Genomic DNA, 16,914 nt, shown 5'->3' with positions numbered 1-16,914 from the left:
TTAAAAAAAAATTAAGAAATTAAGGCTAGGCCAGGCATGGTGGCTCGCTCCCGTAATCCCAGCACTTTGGGAGGCCAAGGCAAGAGACCACTTGAAGCTAGGAATTCAAGAGCACCCTGGCAACATAGTGAGACTCTGTCACTACAAAATATACAAAAAAGAAAAAAAAAGAAATTAAAAGATAAATGACTTCTCTAAGGCAGTATTGAATAGCAAGTGATAAAAGGAGGGAAGGAGCCACAGATCAGGATTTGCCACTTACTAGTAGTACCTGCTTCACAGGGTTATTGCAAGGATTATGTTAGGCAATGTGTGGTGGTAGCTCATATAAAAATGGAGTCAGATCTTAGCTCCAATACCCTTCCTCAGGAAAGTAGTGTTTGATAGCCCACTCTAGATCAAATTCCCATTATATGCTCACAAACAACACATACTTCCCTTCCCAGCACTTAGCTGTAATACTTCAGTAATGTATGTGATTATTTGATTATTGTAGTCTCTCTCTTTTAGACTGAAAGCTCTACCAGGATAGTGAAGATGTCTATTTTTGCTCTCCATAGAATCTCCTGTGCCTAATACAGTGCTTGTCATATGTAATTTCTTCAGTTTTCTTGGATAAATGAGTGAGATGTGAAACTCAGAATATCTGATTCATTCTAGATTTGATCACTTCTTTTAGTCTGGGAAAAATATGTTACAGTTATGTGGGAGACTGCAGAATGAAGTAATGTGGATGTTCCTTCTCTGAGATCAAAGTTACTATCAATTTCAGTGGACTACAGAACACTGTGGGAGGTTGCGGAACAGTTCCGAACGGTTCGGTCTGGGAAGACACGATTTCCACTGAGGATGCAACCACCACTGAAGATGTATGCCCAGAACAACAGTTCGTTCTCACCCCGAGAACGCGGGTCGCAGTTTTATCCGTGACTTCCGTACAATGACCCAAGATGGCGTGGCCCATGATTGAAAAGCAGATTCAAGATGGCGGCGTCCGGCTTCCCCTAAAGTGTCGCGCGTGGCCACCGAGGCCACGCCCACTTCCGTCTACTCCGCCTCGGCATGGCTGCTTTAGGAACTGTGCTCTCGAGTGAGTGAGTGAGGGTCGGTGGACTCGGGAGCTCGTGGGGGTCGGGCCCGGGACCCCGGGCCGGCTGCGCGGTCTCTCCCCCAACTCTGCCCCATTTTCCCAGCAGGTGTCCGGAGGCTGCACCGCAGCGCGGCGGCTTGGGCGGGCAGCCAGTGGCGACTCAAGTGAGTGCTGGGATCGGGGGATCTGGGGGACCAGAAGCTGGGCCAGGTCCTCATGGAACTGTTTTTCTCCACCCAGGCAGGGCCTGGCTGCCAATCCCTCCGGCTATGGGCCCCTTACGGAACTCCCAGACTGGTCATACGCGGGTGAGCGCTGATCTGACAGTTAGCTCTAATTCAGATTTTCCCCCGGACTGGGGGGCGGGAATGTCAAGGTGGGGGCGTGTCCGAGTGGAAAACTTATTCAACTTTTTATTTGGAAAACGGAGTTTGGGGAAAGAAGCCCACTTGTTTATTTTGTGAAGTAAACTTCCGGTAAGAAAGGTAAACCTTGAGGAGATCTTCTTGGCTTGTGGAGATAAGTAGCAGATAATTCTGACTTGGGGCACCCCGAGGTAGGAGGGGGTGACAAGAGTTTTACATTTCTTAAAGAGAAACATGGTTTTTAAAAAGTTAGGAAGTGCCACCCCTTTGTGTGGTGAGTACATTTTGAGAATTTGGTACCTAATGCAGGGAGCTCTTTGAAAGGCTGTAGAAATGAGCATCTCAGAGGTATAGAAGGGTGAAGATTGAGGATGGCAGGCTCCCTTCAGAAAAGTCTAATAAATATTAGCCTTAGAAGGGAGAGACCATAAGCACTCTCTTATGGGACTCCAGTTTATAGGTAGGAAAATTGAGGCCTGCAGAAATGAATTTCCTGTGATCATATAGCTAGGTAGTAGCAAAGCCAGGACTAGAACTGAGCAGAGGCTTGTCCTCCTTCACAACACAGAGACCTTAGTATTAATATCCTAGTGGTATTCTCTAGGACTTTGGTCCTCAACCCCTGAGCCGCAGCCTGGTACTGGTCTAGTCAGTGGCCTGTTAGGAACACCGATGCACATCACCACCTGAGGGCCCCCGCCATCTGAGCAAAAATTGTCTTCCATGAAACCAGTTCCTGGCGCCAAAAAGATTGGGGGCCGCTGCTCTAGGAGAATGATCCTGCTTGATTGGATAATTGGTGCCTGAGGACAATGATGAAGATTTTTTCTACTTGTCATTTATTGTAGGAAGCCCTAGGATCTCCTTGTAGTAGTATGAAATATTGGAAAGACTGGAATTATATGTACCTGATTCTTTTTTTTTTGACATAGAGTCTCACTCTGTTGCCCAGGCTAGAGTGCCGTGGCATCAGCCTAGCTCACAGCAACCTCAAACTGCTGGGCTCAAGTGATCCTTCTGCCTCAGCCTGCCGAATAGCTGGGACTACAGGCACCCACCACGATGCCCAGCTAATTTTTCTGTTTTTAGCAGAAATGGGGTTGGACTCCTGAGCTCAAGGGATCCTCCTGCCTTGGCCTCCCAGAGTGCTAGGATTATAGGCATGAGCCACGGCGCCCAGCCTGTACCTGATTGTTAATCCAAGCTAACTTTGTGGTCTTAGACAAGTTACTTAATTTTATCTGATTCTTAGTTTCCACATCTGTAAATGAAGAACACCTGTCTCATATGGTTCATATAAGGATAAAGACAACCAATGTAAAGCACCTGGCATACACAATATTGTTTCCATTTCCTGATAAATAATACCTCTTATCTGTCTTGTTTTCAAACTTTTGGGTAGAGTTTTCACTCTTTCTTTCTTTCTTTGTAGAAAGTAAGTGCCCTTTCTCCTCATCTCCATATAAACTACTTAAGGTCAGATACCACATCTTTTCAGCAAGTCAGCAGATATTTATGAATTTTATTGCATGTTTCTGTGCCTACACTATACTATGAACAGCAAGAGCTAGCGATATAGTCCCTGATCCCAAGGAACTTGAAGTTTGGCTGGGAAAACATGCACATTTTAAAGCATAGACATTTTTTAAATTATATAATAATATTTCAGTACTCTGCCCCATTCCAAAAGGATCTGGGATGCCTAAATAACACTAAAAACAATAATATGGTAAATGTTGCAGAGCAAATAGATGAATATTGAATGGTATACACTTCCTTCAGAAGAGAGAGCTGATGGAGTGAAGAGGTTAGACAAGGATTTCTGCAAAACTTAGGCCTGAGTGGGCCTAAGGATGAGGATTTGGCTGGAAGGAAAGGAAAAGAAGGCATTTCATTGTGGAGTAGGACAGAATTTAGCAAAGACTTATAGTGAGTAGAACAATGATCACATTGCTTGAGTTGAAGGGTTTCCGAAAATGAAAGTCGAGTCAGTACACAGAGGACTTTGAATTCTGAGCTAGTAAGAGTTAAGTGAAATAGAGTAAGAACATTCCTAGGAGCTTATTCTTGGTGGGTCTGCCATACCTCACTCTTGAAGATGAGGGACACGTTTTGGGATATTAAGCCATAGTGGGTATGAAATGGAAGAGAGGAGGTAGAGATTGGTTCTTCCTCATTCCTATCACAATTTTAGACAAGGTGCTGCAGAACATCTCTTAACACTTGCCTCTTCTCTCACTGCTATCTGTAGATGGTCGCCCTGCTCCCCCCATGAAAGGCCAGCTTCGGAGACAAGCTGAAAGGGAGAAGTTTGCAGTAAGTCGCTAGTTCCCCAGCCAGGGCTACCTGTGTGTAATTGGAGGGAGAAAATTCAAATCGTAACTTATCTTGAACTGTGTTGCACCTAAGCTAACATGTACCCCTCATACCAGGGTTTTAACAGCCAAAGGTTTTTTCTTTGCTTGCTTTTTGGTTTTTGTTTTTCTTTTTTGGTCTTTGTTTTTTCCTTGAGACAGGAAAAAACTCGCTCTGTTGCCCTGACTAGAGTATAGTGGCATCATCATAGCTCACTGCAACCTCAAACTCCCAGGCTTAAGTCATCCTCCTGCCTCAGCCTCCTGAGTAGCTGGGACTACAGGTGCACACCACCACACCCTGCTAATTTTTTTATTTTTTGTAGAGGCGAGGTCTCACTATGCTGCTCAGGCTGGTCTTGATCTCCTGGCCTCAAGCAACCTTTCTACCTCAGCCTCCCAATTGCTCGGATTGCAGGCATGAGCCACCGTGCCTGGCTTCAGCCAAAGGTTTTAATAGCCCTGTGAGAAGAGAGGAAGAGAGTGAGGCACTCCTAGGGCAGGAACCAGTAGTAGACATTCTGCCTCACATTTTGCTGCTTCCCAAACCAGGACTTGGTCCCACCTTTCCCCCAGTCAACAGTGTCATTTTCCAGCTGAAACCCAAACCTCTGACTTTGTGAGTAAAAGAATATATGATGTAGCACTTAAGCCCCAGATGTTATCCACACTGTTTTCCTGTCTGTTTCAGAGACGAGTTGTACTGCTGTCACAGGAAATGGATGCTGGATTACAGGCATGGCAGCTCAGGCAGGAGGAGAAGTTGCAGGAAGAAGAAAGGAAGCAGAAAAATGCTCTTAAACCCAAAGGGGCTTCACTGAGGAGCCCACTTCCAAGTCAATAAAAAGCAACTCTTGCCACCTTTTCCCAGCCTCTCCCTAGCTTTCTTTTCTATCACCTAGATGCCTCATCCCAGCCAGAAGAGAGCCTTTATGTTCCCCATCTGTCTTCAGGACAATAGATCCTGGACACCAGGAAGAACAGGCTGTAAGATCACTGCCTGGAAGGCTTGGCTCAGTGCCCTCACTCGTGCCTCCATTCCAGTTCAGCTGAATCTTGCTCTAGGCTTTTTTACTTCCTTCTTTGCAGGCCATAGTACTGGCCCAACTATGAGCAATAGGTGCTCTGCAAACATGACAAGGGGATAGCAGTTTTTCTGGTTTTAGCCAGGCATTCAAGCCTTTAACAGCCCATACACAGCCCAGGCCATGTGCAGTTGGCATCTAATAAATGTTTTGATGAAAAAGGCTTTCTAGCTGATGTCTTTTTCTTGGCAAGCAACTGGTGTCGGTTTTCCTAAGGTTTGGATATGTGGTCCCGGAGGATATCTCCAGTGGGAAGAACCAGATGTGGGTGTTGCCATGTTCTGCTGAAAGAGGTGGGTTATGAAGTCTCCATGGTTCCAACTGCATTCCAGAGTTTGGCTGAAGAGGAACCTATATTTCCCCAACCATTTGTGCAGGGGAGCCCTACACAAGGGCTCAGTCCTCAAACAGTCATTGTAGGATAGATATCTAATACCTACCATATACCTCCCACAAACCTGAAAGCTGCCCAGGACTTGGAAAGCCTTTCATTTTATTGATCATGGCTCCTCCCATGAATTCCAGGGGCAAAGGGCCTTTGTTCTCATTCTAATACAGAGTGGGATAGTTCCCTAGTTCCCCAATCCCTTGACTTCCTGAAGTTTCCTACCTGACCTAATTTCTGTCCACCCTCCTTTATTCCTTCCCTTGCTTTCCTCCCCTCCCTCCCTCCCCCTACTACCTCCTTCCTCTCTCACTGACCAAATGCAATTCTTGAATCTTAGATTTCGCTGATGGTTGAGTTTTTTGTCTCCCACAGTTTTCCTGCTTCTGTTGTGCTGTTTCCCCAGATCTGGTTCTTAACCTCTTATCTGTCTCCCTTTCTCACTGCCTGCCCTCCCCCTTCCCTGCATACCCCCACCTTTTGTTCTCAGAGTCAAGTAAATCCCTGAAGGGGTAGATTTTACTCTTTAAGGAATTGCCTCCATTTCTAGTGTAGAGATGGAACTAAATCTCAAAGTCCTAACTCCCAGTCCCTTCTTTTCCAACAATTTCACCAAACTTGATTTGCTCTTCCCCAGATTCCATGGCCTTGCACCCCTTTCCTGCCCAGCCAATTCTAATTTAAGGAATAGCCAGATTACAAAGGACAATTATAAAAGGGAGCAATTAGTCTTTCTACAAAGATGGACCCCCAGATCCAGTGTGGTTGTGGGGTTTGTTACAGTTTGGATTTTTTGGCAGGAGAGGGAAGGACAGAGGTGGTTGTCTACAAGTCCCAGCAGATAATCCCCCCAGCTTCTAGTAAACTGGCCCCTTCTCCCAATCCAGGTCTCATGGACATGGAAGACACCACCACCACCACCATGCCAGACCCTGAGCTTGTTGGCCCTAGCCACTGAGCCTCCCAGTACTTCCCTCTCTGAGGTGAGACAAATGCTGAATACCAGAGGAATCAAGCCACCCAAAATATGCTTAGGTGGGGAAAGTCTCCCACATCCCGACCCCTGGATCCCCCTACAGTACCCTGCTGTCGGCTGTGGCTTCAACCCCTGCAGAGGGCAGCCTGCTCCACAGAACGGCAACTTAGGGGTTTTCTGGGGTTTTTTTTGTTTTTTTTCTCCTCCAGCTCTTGGCTGTAATTGGATTCAGGCTGAAACAACCACGTCCCCAACCAGGAAAGGAGGCGGGGGCGGAGGAGAGGCTGTGGGAGAAGGGAGGGACCAAAGAAGAGAGCGAGAGACGGATCCCGACCCAGTTCGCCGACTAAGCAGAAGAAAGATCAAAAAACGGAAAAGAGGAGAAGAGCAAACAGGCACTTTCAAGAACAATCCTCTCAACTCCAAGAAGACTGCGCTCTAGGAATCCAAAATCAGTGCCTACAGAAGACAAAGGCGCCCCGAGGGAGTGGCGGCGCGACCCCAGGGCGTGGGCCCCGCCGCGGAGCCCGCACGGCCCCGCCGCCCCGACGGTCGCAAACCATGTCTCCCGCCCCGCGACCCTCCCGCAGTCTCCTGCTCCCCCTGCTCACGCTCGGCACCGCACTCGCCTCCCTCGGCTCGGCCCAAAGCAGCAGCTTCAGCCCCGAAGTAAGTGAGCTCCTCCGGCCTTTCCCGGAGTCGCGCCCGCCGGGGAGGCGAGCCCAGGGGTCTCCCAGGGCACAACCCCCATTCGGAGAGGAGGGATCTCAGCTGCTCCGGCCTGCAGGATCCCCCTCCCCTTCTTTTCCCTCCTCTTCTCCAAACTTCCAAATCGATCCAACTTTTGCCTGCCTCCAACCAACTCCCGCGCGCGACCCTTATCGCCGCCGACTCTCTTTCCCATTCCTTCCTTTCCTTGGAAGAACTTTACAGCTGGGACCGACCCCCTCCCCAATTCCCCTGGGCTCTGCGCTCAGCTCTGGGACCAGTTGGGAGCCTGATAAACATTTGGACTCGGCTCAAACCCCGTGCTGTCCTGGTTCCTTGTCATGTGCAAGAGTTTGTTGTTTCTTCAACTTCTCGGCTCTCCAGCGCTCTCCCGCCTGCGCTCGCGGCGAGCCGGGCTCAGCGCGCCCTCCGCTGGGCGCTTTGGCTGCCCGGAGCCCCCACGCCTCGGCCTCCCCGGGCGGCCCAGGCCCTCCACCGATGCGTCTGCGGCCAGGTGGGGTAGAGGGTGGACGGCCGAGCGGCCCGGGCCCCCAGCCCTCGTCCCCGAGAGGACTCTCCCGTGTCTCAGCCTGGGGCCCCGGCGTCTAGGGTCGCAGCGCCAGCGCGCTCGCCGTGTTTCCGTACACACAAAGCTCTCCTTGTGAGCCGGGGGCTCGGCCTGGCCGCCGCCCCCCCATCCCCGTCCCACCTCCGTCGGCGCCCTCAGGCCTTTCTTGTTGTTAATTGCTTTTTTGTATTAATTGCTGGGAGTCGGGGAGCGTCGCACGGGGAGTGGGGAGAGGGCCTAGCCCAGGGCGCCCTCACACGTCGCGACTGACTCGGGCGGCCCCCACCCCCACCCCTTCCCTGACAGTGGCCCACCGGGCCCAAGAGGAAGCCGCGTGGGAGTTGTCTGAGGAGGTTTTTCCTCTCTGTCTTTTATTTTGGGGTGAAAGTGGGAGACGGATTTAATGAGCTTCTTATTTTGGGCCATCCCAACCCACTCAGCCGGGCAAGGGCCCGGGTGCGGTCGGGAGGGGCAGGGAAGGGTCCAAGATGGGGGATGGGATCTGGATTTGGCTTCCTCTGCTCTGGTCCCAGGCCTGGCCCATCCGGGGAGAAAACCTCTCTAGACAGAATGCGCTCTCTCTGTCCCTGAAAGGATCTGGGGCTGAACGGGAAATTATGGCTCTGGCATTGGAGGTGGGAGACCCATCGTGGTGGTCTGCCCTGGGGCTGGGGGCTAAGCCCGACTGTCAGGGAGAAGAAGTCATCCTCTTCCCAGGCCTGGAGTCTTCATCTGAGGCCTGAAAGGGAGAGAGCCCCTAACAAAAGGAGCCTGGGCATCTGGGAGGCTGCCCACTGCCAACTTCACTGCCCTGCCTTTTTTCCCTCCCCTGCCCTGCCAGGCCCCCTAGGGGAGGGGCGGCAGCCCTGGCTCTGTTTTAAGTGGGTCATGGGCGGTCCCAGTGCCAGAACCACCATTTGCTTCTGGGCCATGTGAGGGTGGGAGCCAGAGGGGGGGAGGAACAGGCCCAAAGGATAGGATCCAGGGCCTGCTGGAGAGCTGGAGATCCCCCAACCCTGTTCAGGACTCCTAAGCCAGGTAGGAGGTGTTCCTTGACTTTCCCCTAGGGGAATACCTTGCATCTCTCACTCATCAAGACCAGGCCAGCCAACTGAGTTCTTTGACCCAACATAGTTGCTCCTTCTCCAGGCCAATCTGGAAGGAAAGCTGGGGTGGTGCAGGCCTCAGGCAGCTGGGTCCCTCCCACCAGGCCTCCAGAGTCCTGCACCAGCTCCAGGACAGCCCTGCCCTCCCCTCAACCCGTCTGGCGCTGGGCCCTTCCTCCCACCCAGCCGCAGACACAAGAGTCCTCTCTTCTGTGGTTTCGACCTCATAGTCTCTGTAAGGGAAGAAACTTGCCTAGGCCTGGGAGGAAGAGAGGGATGGGCACACTTCCTTTCCAGTGCTTGTGGCTCTCTTGACTCCCGGGAAGTCCCTTACTTGACTAAGAGCCTTCATTTTTCTCTATAGGGTATGGTATGGAGGTTGTGGGTGTGAATATTTAGACCTGCCTACCTTCTTCAAGGACTTATGGGAGAGGGGTTTATCCCTGAGCTCCTGGATATGGATTCTCCCCACCTTTCTGCAGCCCTCCCTTCTGTCATCCTGCGCTAGGAGAATTCCCCTCAGTTTTGCTCTCTGAGGGTAGAGGGGGCCTGGCCTCAGTCCTCCTGCTTTCCAGCTCTAGGATTAGGGCACTCCCATTCTTCCCCAAGTCCTGAAACAGCTGTTCCCCCACCAGGGGTCATAAGCCTGGGGTGTGTGTGTTTATCCTACAGGTGAGGCTGGGGGCAAAGGGAGTTTCCTGCATACTTAGGCACAGGCCACAGCAGGCCTCCCCCGGGCACTGGCTGTGGCATCAGCCCGCACAGGTCAGGGCAAGCCTGCAGCTCCAGAAGAGCAGCCTGGGACTGCAGCACCTTGCTTGGCTCCCCTCTAGTACGCCAGAGGTTAAACTGCTCTCCTTCCTCTACCACTGAGGAGGGGTTCTCAGAGCCTCAGAACTGGGTGGTACTAGGGCTGTTCTTGCCAAGCCTGTTGGCTGGGAAAAGGCTGGCTTGTTTACATCTGGGGCCCTAACTCCTGTCAGCCTTGGGGGAATCACTTTCCAGAACCATGTTGCAATTCTTGCCCCTATGGGCTCAGGTCCCCAGTCAGCTGCTCCTGAGTCACCCCCAACTCTCATGCAAGAGCACTGCTCCATCACCAGGGAAGGGCCACGTGGAGATCCATCCTAATGACCTTAAATAGGGGATGCAGCACCCAACAGCAGCCTCTACCTCTCTCCCCTCTAAGCCCCTGTCCTAAGCAACCTGCCCCCCTTCTCTGGAATCCCTAAGAAGGCAAGGCTGGAGCAGAGACCAGAGTGTCTGGGCAGTGTCTTCTGCCCATAAAAGAATCCAAGTATCTTCATATTTTATGTATAACTTGGCCTATTTTACTTTTCAGGCTTTAGAGAAACACTCCATTGTTCTTACAATAGAGGCTGACTTTCTCCTGAACATGGTTTTGCAGTCTGTGTACCTTTAAATCAAACACCAAAACCTAACTTTAAGGCAATATGCCAGCCTTTATGTTATGAACAATTCACAACATATCTGAAATAAAATACAGTCACCAAGTCTCCCACACTACCTCCATCTCCCACTCCTACTAAGAACATTAAATGGGCCTTTAGGTCCCAAGCCATAGGTCAGATATGCTTGGATGGGGACAGTAGCAGGATTCTGCCTCCAGCTGGATCACACCTGTCACTACATCCAAAGGCCCCAGCTTCCCCTGTCAGCAGCCAGCCTTAGCTCTAGCTCCTTTTCTGCCTTCCTTTCTAAAAAGATCTCAGCTGTGAGGGTCCTGGAGACATGGCACCCCTGTCCCAGAAGGGCTTCGTGTCAGGCCCAAAAGTAGAGTGCTCTCAGCCTGTCACCGCACCTCCCCGCCCATCATGGGCACAGCCCATTTCCAGGTGGGATGTACTGCAGGACTTTGCAAGAACACTGACACAGAGGGGAAAGGTGCTAGAAGGAATCACAGCTCTGAGAAGATATCCCAGAACTCTATTAAACCACCAAGAGTGTCATCCTCAAGAGAGCTACAGCCAAAGTCTAGAGCTGTGGCTTCCCCACCCCTGGTTTGAGCCCACAGCCCCAAGGGGACAAGCCATATTGGGACCTGGGCCAGAGTTCAGGACTAGCCTGGGAGTTCCTCCAGACCTGCCGCCAGAGCCAGGCTGGGAGCCTATTGCCCTATCTTCTCCAAGCCAAGGCCATAGCCAAGTACTGGGGGGAGGCAGAGGGACCCTGTGGGCTAGATGGGGATGCTCTAAGCTACAGTCCTTTCCTTACAGGCCTGGCTACAGCAGTATGGCTACCTGCCTCCTGGGGACCTACGTACCCACACACAGCGTTCACCCCAGTCACTCTCAGCTGCCATTGCTGCCATGCAGAGGTTCTACGGTTTGCGAGTGACAGGCAAGGCTGATGCAGACACCATGAAGTAAGTGCTAGACCCTGGCGGGAATTCTGCCCAGCACCCACTGACAGCACTGCACACCAGAGAGGTTGCTACCTGAACGCCTGGCTCCTGCCCTCATACCTCATCCCCACATGCAGATCCCAGCCCTCTCATGTTCACTCCGAGCTCCTAACCTGGGCCTTCCCCCACATGGACACACATGTCAAGCCTCACCCAACACTGACGCTGGAGACCTTTCTCTTCCCTACACTGCACTGACCCCAATCCTCACACCCCAACCCACCCCAGGGCCATGAGGCGCCCCCGATGTGGTGTTCCAGACAAGTTTGGGGCTGAGATCAAGGCCAATGTCCGAAGGAAGCGCTATGCCATCCAGGGCCTCAAATGGCAGCATAATGAGATCACTTTCTGGTGAGTCCAATAGGCAAGTGCCCTTCCTCACGTGTGATTTCCCTTCCCTGTCAGCTGTGCTTATGCAGAGACTCGGAGGCCTCTTGCCCTACTCCCCTCTGTTCCTGGGAAGCATCCTTGGGAGTGGGGAGGAGCATGGCTCTGATCCTGGAGAGAGGTGCAGCCATGGGGGCTGCGCTTCAGTGGCAGAGAGCCAAAGCCTGAGGATCCCTAAGCCCTCAGTTCTCAGGGAAGAGGCAGAGGCATCATGCGTGAAGCAGCGGCAGAAGCGGGGTCAGGCACAGGTGGCTGGGCAGTTCAGTCAGACCTGGGAGAGTGCAGGGAAGGAGAATTTTGCCCCTTGTTATCCTAACACACCCCCATCCTCTCCCCACGTGGCTGGACCTCAGCATCCAGAATTACACCCCCAAGGTGGGCGAGTATGCCACATTCGAGGCCATTCGCAAGGCATTCCGTGTGTGGGAGAGTGCCACACCACTGCGCTTCCGCGAGGTGCCCTATGCCTACATCCGCGAGGGCCATGAGAAGCAGGCCGACATCATGATCTTCTTTGCCGAGGGCTTCCATGGCGACAGCACGCCCTTCGATGGCGAGGGCGGCTTCCTGGCCCACGCCTACTTTCCGGGCCCCAACATTGGAGGGGACACCCACTTTGACTCTGCTGAGCCGTGGACTGTCCGGAATGAGGATCTGAATGGTGAGCGAGGTAGCCCTGGGACTTTCTCTGGGGAAAGTCAACAGTCACTTTAGGGGGGTGCTTCTCCCTCCTCCCAAATTCTGAGCTAGAAGGGACTGCAGAGATCTCCTGGTCTGACTTCTGACGAAAGCAAGAATCCTGTTTTGAGCGATTTATATCTGGCCCCTTCTCTCACCCACTGACAGGCTTTCCAGTCAGACTCCAAGGCATCCTTGTCACCCACTTTTCCAGACAAATGTCATGTCTAGTTACTGAGAGAAACAGGCCCAGAGAAGGCCTCAGTTTCCCTTAACACAGGTCTTCTTGGGATGGGGACCCTGCCCCAGAACACTCTCTCACCTCCACCCACGGGAGGTTGCTGACTGGCTTTGTGCCTTAAATGCCAAATAGAAAGCTGGACCTCGGGATTCAGTCGCTTTGGGTGGAAAACATGACCAGCAGGCTTGGATTTGAAACTGAAGCCTCTGGTGGAGAAGCAGGGAGCCCTAGGAAAGGGGCCCAGGTTGCCATCATAACTGTCGCCGTCCCTCCAGGGAATGACATCTTCCTGGTGGCTGTGCACGAGCTGGGCCATGCCCTGGGCCTCGAGCATTCCAGTGACCCCTCGGCCATCATGGCACCCTTTTACCAGTGGATGGAAACAGAGAACTTCGTGCTTCCTGATGACGACCGCCGGGGCATCCAGCAACTTTATGGCGCGTAATCCAAGCCCACCCTGCTCCTTTCTCTGCTCCTTATCCCTGCATGGCCTGTGTATTTCCCCTCCCTCATGCCCTACAGTGTCTGCACCCCTACCTGACCCTCCCTCCCTCAGCTCCCACTTTCCATCCCACCTTCTCTGTCACCTCCTGGATTGCTTCCGCCTCCCCCAGAGGCTCATCATACCTTTCCAAGGGTGTTGTCTGCCTGTCTGTTCTTCCCTTTCCTACCCTGCTCAAGTCTGAAGTGCCCCTTGTGTTCTCTGCCCCAGGGAGTGAGTCAGGATCCCCCACCAAGATGCCCCCTCAACCCAGGACCACCTCCCGGCCCTCTGTCCCCGATAAGCCCAAAAATCCCACCTATGGGCCCAACATCTGTGACGGGAACTTTGACACCGTGGCTGTGCTCCGAGGGGAGATGTTTGTCTTCAAGGTGAGAGGAAAAAATGGGCTGGTTTGGGGGACAAAAGGGATCTGTGGTTGGAAGGCTGGTGGAAATGACAATAGGAGGACTAAAAACTAAAATCTAGACAAAGGGTAGTGGGGGAGCCTTGGGAACTGAGTCAGAATTCTAAGCTATGGGACATAATGTACTCTTCCCGTGTTGACTGGCTTCCAGGAGCGCTGGTTCTGGCGGGTAAGGAATAACCAGGTGATGGATGGATACCCCATGCCCATTGGCCAGTTCTGGCGGGGCCTGCCCGCATCCATCAACACTGCCTATGAGAGGAAGGATGGCAAATTTGTCTTCTTCAAAGGTAACCAGGCACTCCACCTTAGTCTTTGGGAGTGGAGAGGGTCCTCCTGAAAGAGCTGATTCCATTTGACTCCTTCACAGACCCTAGAGCCCAAGTTGAACCCAGACCCTGCCCTTCTCTCCTCTCCAGGAGACAAGCATTGGGTGTTTGATGAGGCGTCCCTGGAACCTGGCTACCCCAAGCACATCAAGGAGCTGGGCCGAGGACTGCCTACTGACAAGATTGATGCCGCTCTCTTCTGGATGCCCAATGGAAAGACCTACTTCTTCCGGGGAAACAAGTAAGACCTAAAGCCCTTAACCCCAGGCCTCCTTCCTTAAACCATCGCTACCACCCCAAATTCCCTCAATTCTGGAGAAAGGCCCCCTTTATCCCCAAGACATTTCCCTGGAGAAGGAGCTGGCTGAGCCTCTGCTGTTGCCTAGCAACAGGCAGCCTCCTTTGGGCACTGTGTGAGTGGGATTTGACCGGGTCGCCATTTCAGACCTGGTCATTTGACGCCTCCTGCCCCCAGCACTGAGCCTCCGCCCCAGCAGCCAGGCACTGTCATTAAGGGCTGCTGGTGGCTCCTTGCAGCCTGGGCCCTCCCTTCCACCCCCACCTTCCGCCACTTTCAGCAGCAGGTCCTCATTACTCAAACCCTGCCTCCTGCCCTATCCACAGCTACCCCTGCTCACTGTTGAATTCAGCTCTGGGTCCTGCTGCCCTCTGAGGACATGCCCAGTGTCCAACCACTTTCCCTTCCCCCCGCCCCCCAGGTACTACCGATTCAACGAGGAGCTCAGAGCAGTGGACAGCGAGTACCCCAAAAACATCAAAGTCTGGGAAGGAATCCCTGAGTCCCCCAGAGGGTCATTCATGGGCAGCGATGAAGGTGAGAGGGGCAAAGGGGGGCATCCACGAGAGGAGGGTGGGAATAGGAAGTTAAGGAAGAGCAGGGGGAAGGACTGAGGGCGTCCTGAGGAAAACAGTGACAGTGATAACAGCAGTGGGGTCCTTACCCACATGCCTGGCACTTAGCACTGGGCTAAGGAAATCAGCTGAGGAAACCGATGGCTCAGAAAGACTGAGGTGACTCAGCTGGCCCTCACACTAACAGAGCTGCCTTTGCGCCTCTCCTGTCCCCTCTTGGGGTCCTCTCTTGGACCTGCTCCACCTTGTGTCGTGCCTTCCTGACCACCATCTCATTGGCCTCCTGCAGTCTTCACTTACTTCTACAAGGGGAACAAATACTGGAAATTCAACAACCAGAAGCTGAAGGTAGAGCCGGGCTACCCCAAGTCAGCCCTGCGGGACTGGATGGGCTGCCCATCAGGGGGCCGGCCGGACGAAGGGACTGAGGAGGAGACAGAGGTGATCATCATTGAGGTGGATGAGGAGGGCAGCGGGGCAGTAAGCGCAGCTGCCGTGGTGCTGCCTGTGCTGCTGCTGCTCCTGGTGCTGGCGGTGGGCCTCGCGGTCTTCTTCTTCAGACGCCACGGGACCCCCAAGCGACTGCTCTACTGCCAGCGTTCCCTGCTGGACAAGGTCTGACCCCCACCGCCGGCCCGCCCACTCCTACCACGAGGACTGTGCCTCTGAAGGCCAGTGGCAGCAGGTGGTGGTGGGTGGGCTGCTCCCATGTCCCGAGCCCCCTCTCCCCAGCCTCCTGTCTTTTCTCTGTCCCCTGGCTGGCCTCTCCCACCCTCACCCCTGGCATTGTGTCTTCCCTAGATGGGTCCTCTGAGGGCTGAGCGGGAAGGCTACCCTTCCAGCCTCTGCCCCTCGGGGGAACCCTATAGCTTGGTGTGTGTCCAGCCCCATCTGAATGTCTTGGGGGCTCTGCACTTGAAGGCAGGACCCTCAGACCTCGCTGGTAAAGGTCAAATGGGGTCATCTGCTCCTTTTCCATCCCCTGACATACCTTAAACCTCTGAACTCTGACCTCAGGAGGATCTGGGCACTCCAGCCCCGAAAGCCCCAGGTGTACCCAATTGGCAGCCTCCCACTATGCTTTCTGGCTAAAAGGAATCTAATCTTATTAGGGGGTGGAGACCCTGAGAAAGGTGAGGGTGTGGGGCCTGCCCAGCCACCCCGAGACCATGGGAGGAAAACTCAGAGAGGGTCTTCATTGCTTGGTTGGTCAAGTTCCTCAAAGATCTGCCTCTGCTATGCCTATCCCGGAGAACTTCCAAGGAAGGAGCCTGAGCCATTAAGGACTAAAGTGGGGCTGGAGAAACCTGTAGCAGCCCTGCCCCTCTCAGATGTTAGGCTTGGATGGGGCTTTCTCAGTTGGAAGAGCTGAAACCAGGGCGCAGCTACCAGGGTGGGTGGGGCCGAGGGGAGAGACCCGGGTCAGAGCCCTGGGGGTGAGCCTGAAGGCCACGGATAAGGAACCTTGCTCAAATGCAGGTAGCTGGGGCTGGGACCCAAGGACAGAGCAGCCAGAGGGGACAGGATGGGACCAAAAGGGGAAATGAGGAAATGCGGCAGCAGTGGACAGCTGGGGGCGGGGCAGGCCAGGCCAAGCCAAGTGGGGTGCACAGGGTGGGCCGTGGTGCCCGGCGAGATGCGTTGTTTGGAGCTCTCAGGAAGGGCCCCGAGGAAGGCACACTTGCTCCTCTTGGTCCCCATCCTTGCTGACCAAGCAGCACGCAGGAAGGCTGGGCAGTGCAGAGAAAGGAGCAGAGGGCACGCATGCAGGGACTGGGGACTCAGACCCTCACAGGAGAGGCCCCCAGAAGCCTGGCGGTGCTCAGTCTCAGCCTGCCTGGCCGCCTCTGTGGGGCAGGAGCCTGGTGAGGCCCACACTCCCCTGATGCCACACAGCTCGGCCTGCCCTCCGTCTCCCCACCCAGCCCACCCATTTGAAGTCTCCTTCGGCCACCGAAGGTGGTGGTCACGGTACTGGGGACTTGGGAGAGTGAGACCCTGTGGAGGCAGCGAGAGGAAAGGGACGTCAGGGGGGTGGGGCATGGGGTGGGGAAAATGGGGTGAACGGTGCTGGCAGTTCGGCTAAATTTCTGTCTTGTTTGTTTTTTTATTTTGTTTAATGTATATTTTTATTATAATTATTATATATGAATTCCATTCAAATCGTTCCTTTTTGTTAACAAGGGGCATGGGTAGGGGTGGGGGCGGGGGGCAGAGGCATCCGACCCCAGGAACCTGCAGGGCGGGGCTGGGTCAGTGCCCTCTGAGGACATTTTTGACCTTGTTCAACCTTTCCACAAAGAATAAACTGTGTTTCACATTTGTGTGGCTGCAGTTCCATCTAGGGGTGAATAGGAAGTGGTTAAGAGGGAGCTGGGAAGGGGCTAGCACGCATGATGAGCGGCGTTTTTCCGTGAGGTGGAATTTGGTATCTCT

At 53.4% G+C, this 16,914-nt stretch overlaps 2 protein-coding genes across 5 annotated transcripts; both read left to right on the top strand.

The window, feature by feature from the left end:
* The first annotated feature begins 1,046 nt into the window (after window positions 1-1,046).
* Window positions 1,047-4,680, top strand: MRPL52 (mitochondrial ribosomal protein L52). 4 transcript variants are annotated; one of them, XM_012649460.1, is made up of 5 exons: window positions 1,047-1,090; window positions 1,194-1,254; window positions 1,331-1,398; window positions 3,707-3,771; window positions 4,501-4,679. In XM_012649460.1, exons 1-5 carry the CDS (start codon window positions 1,063-1,065, stop codon window positions 4,651-4,653), a joined length of 375 nt encoding a protein of 124 aa, XP_012504914.1. In that variant the 5' UTR covers window positions 1,047-1,062; the 3' UTR covers window positions 4,654-4,679. The 4 variants fall into 4 exon arrangements, with proteins under 4 accessions (XP_012504914.1, XP_012504917.1, XP_012504915.1 ...); XM_012649461.1 differs by having other exon boundaries at window positions 1,049-1,090; window positions 1,197-1,254; XM_012649463.1 differs by lacking the exon at window positions 3,707-3,771 and having other exon boundaries at window positions 4,501-4,610.
* Window positions 4,681-6,539: 1,859 nt separating this feature from the next.
* Window positions 6,540-16,641, top strand: MMP14 (matrix metallopeptidase 14 (membrane-inserted)). Its single transcript, XM_012649459.1, has 10 exons — window positions 6,540-6,924; window positions 10,875-11,023; window positions 11,291-11,413; window positions 11,803-12,110; window positions 12,644-12,805; window positions 13,081-13,241; window positions 13,428-13,566; window positions 13,696-13,846; window positions 14,325-14,440; window positions 14,768-16,641. Exons 1-10 carry the CDS (start codon window positions 6,817-6,819, stop codon window positions 15,097-15,099), a joined length of 1,749 nt encoding a protein of 582 aa, XP_012504913.1. The 5' UTR covers window positions 6,540-6,816; the 3' UTR covers window positions 15,100-16,641.
* The last annotated feature ends 273 nt before the right edge of the window (window positions 16,642-16,914 follow it).

This window comes from Propithecus coquereli, unplaced genomic scaffold (assembly GCF_000956105.1).
Source record: "Propithecus coquereli isolate 6110/MARCELLA unplaced genomic scaffold, Pcoq_1.0 Scaffold3, whole genome shotgun sequence".
Taxonomy (NCBI): Eukaryota; Metazoa; Chordata; class Mammalia; order Primates; family Indriidae; genus Propithecus; species Propithecus coquereli.
The sequence above is the reverse complement of the archived record's forward strand: the minus strand, read 5'-3'. Positions and strand labels throughout refer to the sequence as shown.

What these genes read in the sequence shown, in the direction of transcription:
- MRPL52 (XM_012649460.1), top strand. Translation starts at nt 1,063, where the DNA reads ATGGCTGCTTTAGGAACTGTGCTCTCGA. An exon ending in CCCAGACTGGTCATACGCGG is followed by an intron (nt 1,399 to 3,706) that starts GTGAGCGCTGAT and finishes TGCTATCTGTAG; the next exon opens with ATGGTCGCCCTGCTCCCCCC. An exon ending in CTGAAAGGGAGAAGTTTGCA is followed by an intron (nt 3,772 to 4,500) that starts GTAAGTCGCTAG and finishes TGTCTGTTTCAG; the next exon opens with AGACGAGTTGTACTGCTGTC.
- MMP14 (XM_012649459.1), top strand. Translation starts at nt 6,817, where the DNA reads ATGTCTCCCGCCCCGCGACCCTCCCGCAGTCTCCTGCTCCCCCTGCTC. An exon ending in GGGCATCCAGCAACTTTATG is followed by an intron (nt 12,806 to 13,080) that starts GCGCGTAATCCA and finishes TCTCTGCCCCAG; the next exon opens with GGAGTGAGTCAGGATCCCCC. An exon ending in TACTTCTTCCGGGGAAACAA is followed by an intron (nt 13,847 to 14,324) that starts GTAAGACCTAAA and finishes CCCGCCCCCCAG; the next exon opens with GTACTACCGATTCAACGAGG.